The 5,087-nt window shown below is 30.2% G+C and overlaps 1 protein-coding gene across 1 annotated transcript; it reads left to right on the forward strand.

Annotated features, from left to right (window-relative positions):
- Nucleotides 1-651: 651 nt before the first annotated feature.
- Nucleotides 652-2,034, forward strand: LOAG_12477 (hypothetical protein; the record flags this gene model as incomplete). Its single annotated transcript, XM_003147990.2, has 1 exon — nucleotides 652-2,034. The coding sequence occupies one exon, from the start codon at nucleotides 652-654 to the stop codon at nucleotides 2,032-2,034; it is 1,383 nt and encodes a 460-aa protein (XP_003148038.2).
- Nucleotides 2,035-5,087: the final 3,053 nt, after the last annotated feature.

A 5,087-nucleotide genomic window follows, 5' to 3' on the forward strand; every position in this document is an offset into this window, starting at 1 on the left:
TAGTAGTAGTAGTAGTAGTAGTACTAGTAGTAGTAGTATTAGTATTACTGTTTGATATAACTATTAGTACCACTCTAATTCTGTTTTAAACAAAAAGGTTTATTTATTTTTCGTCGTTTTTTGTGCCGAAAACTAAGATCATCTCGATAATTTTATTTGGAAGATTTCTTATAAGTTCCTTTCTTCTATCCTGACCTTGCATTACTGATATAATCGTTATCAGTTACGATCATTACAACTGTAATTTCCCTTCACTAGCTATCATTAACATCTCAACTTCTAAAATAGAGAAAAAAAGACCTTTTCACACACAGCCCTTCGTATTATCAATATCTATCTTATCAGCAACATTATCACTAATTATCACCAATCACATAACGGACCGAGACGAACGGAGCGACGAGCATTCCTCTTGGCTCATTTATTTTCCGGCATTTTCATGTTTATCAATTTAAATGTGTGCTTAATGCGCGGCATTGTTCTTATTCTTATCAGCGCTATTGTTTGAATCGTTATGCAAACGTACTGTTATTGCTGTTAGAGAGAGTTGGTAATTCTCAAAGAAAAAAAAACAAAAAAAAAGAATAACCACACATAACGATAACAGCAACATACAATTTAACGAACCGTCTTTTTGTTGGTGTTCCGTTTATGCGATCGTGGAAGACGGCGGTATTACGGGGAACATGTGCTATGTTCGGCAACCGTTGCTGTTACTTGCTTCATCATCATTATCATCATCATCATCATCATCATCAATTACTTCCGATGGGATTACTATCAGTCATTCCTGCTATTATAATTATTTTAATAACTGTTATCATTGGTACTGGGGTAGAGGCTATACAATTTGCCGATTCATTTCCATCTTCAGGACGGTATGGTCCGGAAGGTATTTCTACTGGAATGCGAATACAACGGAATGCTAGCAGTTATCTTGTCCAACGATTACGTGATTTAAGACGAGGTAGAAAATCGAACGATTTACAAGCTAACAATATTCGAAATGAGAATGATATAATAAGTAGCGAAAGATTTACGGGAAATGATGCATCAACTGATCGAAACATGCAAATCGGTAAGGATCGATTTGCGGGATTTCGATTTCTGGGTCGTATGACCACCATTGGGGACAAGCAACAACAAACGCTGGAGAGAAAATCAAAGTTGCTTCAACAAACACAGAATATGATATTAACTGGTTCACCTCCGGTTCCGAAATCAATCCCGTTAAATTTTTCAAGGTTAACGAACCGACAAGATTGTAACAGCAGTGACTGTTTGAAAAATAATGATGCCATATCGTTGTACATACCACAGGAAAATAGCACCAACGATGGGCAACCCCCACCACTGCTTCTGCTAAGCAATAATCCTTCGAGTAGTAATAACCGGATAAATCGTAATTCTCAAGAGAGTACTACACTGAAACTTCCCAAATTGCATACTGGAATTAAGGTAATGGGACCGGGCGTTCAGGAACCTCAAAATCCAATTCCATTGCCTCCCCCAGATATTCCCTACCATAATTCACAAACAAACTCAAAGAACAACGGTGAATACGGTGGTGTGAAATTATCCGGAGTAGGACTAATACCACCATTTGCTGGTGGTGCCGAATTGACTGATTTCATACAACCTATTGATACGGCATTGCAAACCCATCATATATATGAAAATTCAAATCATATTTCATCTATTGCCTACAACGGTAAAAACAAGCACTATTTGTTATCAGCCTCTGGAAATCGTGGTATTTACAATGACTTTCATCCAGCACCATTGATACCATTCAGTCCAAAATTGGAAATTTATGAATCAGTAACTTTATCATCTCCTTCTATTTATTCCACTTATTCTGCTCAAAGTATCGATTATCATCCTACATCATCATCAACCTACGGATCACAATATGACTCACATTCGGTAAGTCTTCTCTTTAATGAATTATACCACCGCTTAATTACTTATGTCGCTTTCATTTTATTCATTAACTCTTACTTTTTTTTCCTGCAAGCGAAAAAACGATCATAATTATGCATAATTTCATAACATATTTGCTAATTATAGCATGCCTTCATTCTCGATTAATTTAAAATGTTTTATATGAGTATCCAATATAGCAGACTCATTTGTACTCCAATATTGACTAAGTCATTAACACTCTTTATTAGGTGTTTATTTTTGTAAATTTGTTTACCTGATTATGTTTACCAGGTAAATCCTTCGGTAATATTTAACTGATAGCATTATCTGGTAATGCCATTAATCTTGGCTGCATAAATGCCACGGAAAGTGACGATATTTTCCTCGGCATGCTATTTTTTTTCCCTCATTGCAAATTGTTTTTCCTTAAATTTCATAACATCCTAATTTAATTTCATCTTTGATTTCATAATAATGCCTACTTCTTCTTTTCGTATTTTTTCAATTGTTCGTAATGATTTTATTACCCAAATGATAATAATCCAACTCAAACACTTTCTCTCTTAAAATTTATGTTCTTACGATTTCTCATAAATTTCACCTGTGCAAAATTTGTCGTCCATTCACTCTTCTGCGTAATAATATCCGGAATAGAAACATCAAATAACATTTATTAGATTGAAAAGATAAAATTTTAAATAAATTTTGCAGTTTTCATGAGACAAGATTTGAAATAAATTATTGAAGTGATTGTGAAAAATGATATTGCCTTATCATTATTGATCAAAGATTAAAAATTAAAAATGAAAGCTGTTTTATTGAACAAAAAAGAAAATTATGAAAGGAAATTGTATAAAATTTATTGATTTTATCCAGACATAACAGTATAAGGAATCGAAGATTTAAATATAATATGTTTATGAAATAGGAAAATAAGTTCGAATATTTCTTTTTTTTGAATCGATTTAATGAATCATAATTAGTGTTTAATTAACTCAACGAGTAGTACATTATTTTCAATCTATATTTGTTTCAATCTATATGGAACGATAGCACTGAATGATGGTCTATGAAACTATAATATTATAGTCGGTATTTATCGTTCCTGTTATTTGTTATTGTTGTTGTTGTTATCGTTGTCGTTGTTGTTGTTGTTATTGTTATTGTTGTTGTTGTTGTTACTATTGTTATTGTTGCTTTAGCAGACAATTTATTTCATAGTTTCTTTTGTCAACTATCTTAAGTAAAAGATAGCATAAGATATTAGTAATATTATCCAGATTTTATGCTGAAAAATATGGAACAAATTATTTCAGTGCGAAGATTGAAGTGAAATGATAACGTTCAGAGTGCGAAATTTTGATTTTTTTTTCTCTCTCTCTCTTCTCTCTCCTATCTCTCATTTTTTGTAAAATAATTGTTTAAATGAGGATAATGATATATATCCATCATTTGGAGGGAATTTCCATCATTATTTTATGAGAATTTCAACCAAGGAAGAAGGAAAGAAAAGGAAAAAGGGAAGGAGCGAACAAACAAACAAGTAAACAGATAAACTTGTTTCAAATAAATATTTAAGTGAAATTTAAAATATCGAAAAAATTCTTTGAAACTGGACGACAAAATTTGTTTGAGTAGTTTAATTGGAATAGCTGTTTGTCTTGCAATTCCAATTCCGATATATTTCGACATGACTTTTGATCTCAATAATTCATTAAAATAATCCCTCATTATTACTTTCCTTTTGTTATGCCTTTTCATTGAATGAAAATTTCCATGGCATGTATTTGTTCCAAAAAAAAAAGGAAATTTATCCATTTTTTTACTAAATTCAGTGAATTCTCTAAAATTCTAACACTTTATAAAGTGGCAAAGTAATTATCCTTCCTTATTTTAGGCAATTTTTTTCCTAATACTTAAATCATTTGATTAATTAATCTCTGGGAGCTCTTCCACTCAGTTTTCTTTTTCGTTTTTTCCTTTGTTTTATATTACAAGGCAGTTGTCAACTCGTGCAGCAACCTTTTTACGTATCTTCTGAAGAATTATCATTCCATGCAAAATTGTTTGAATGATAAGAAATGTCGCGATCAATAATAACTTATTTATTTTCTCATATTTTTCATCTCTTCCATCGATAAAATGATAAGGCCTATTACTATGATAGCATAATCAACAAGCAAGAAATAGGAACGACAATAATAACAAACAAAAAGTAAAATACGAGAAAAGAATTTGTAAGAATAAATCATAATAAAATTTTCTTTTCATGCCTTTCATATCATTACAAAGCAGGAAAAAATAATAATATTATCAGATCTGGTAATTCATATTGCAATTGATATCAGAAACTGATTTTTCAACTTCCCATTTAATTTAACAACTTCGAATTTTAAAATTACAAATTTCAAAGATAAAATGTTTAAAATTTTTTTGCAAATATTGTTTTGATAATAGTTTATTTATTTTCCCATATTTTCATCTTTTTCACTGACAAAGTGATAACCTTGATAACAAATAAAAAACAAACATTATCAAGAAAAAAAAATTCCCAAATTCTCCTAGAATTTTGCATAAACATAATTTTCTACGATAATTAATACTCGTAGCATTGTAATAATTTATTGCCAGTAAATGCTTACTTGACTTTCAACCTTTTCAAATCTTTGACGGATAATGTTGGAAGTCTTTTTTCATTCTAAAAATTCTGCATGTCAAATGTCATAGATTATTTCATTGCCTTTTATTTTGTCAAACAAAAGAAAAGAAAAAAAATAATTGCTAAATATTTAAATGATATAGATGAAAGGGAAAAAAAAATTTTTCATTAGTTGGTTGTACTTCCTCTTACTGATACTGAACAAAACATTTCATCGAATTGTTTTCCAAACGATAATGGAATGTGATCGATTCAACTTCATAGTTTATCTGATCTTTTCATCATTAACCCATTCTATGATATCTTTTTTCTTTCCTCTCTCTTTTTTCAAAAAACAAAAAAGAAATTTCATAATTTTATTTTGAAATATTCCACTATAAACATTTAATTTTGATTTAATAAATGGAAAAAAGTATTCATGTGTTTAATGGTCATTTATTGATGCTGATAATTTTGACAAGTCTAATGAATTAGAAGTAATAAAATTTATCCAATTAAATTT

Source organism: Loa loa (genome assembly GCF_000183805.2).
Source record: "Loa loa unplaced genomic scaffold supercont3.101, whole genome shotgun sequence".
NCBI lineage: Eukaryota > Metazoa > Nematoda > Chromadorea > Rhabditida > Onchocercidae > Loa > Loa loa.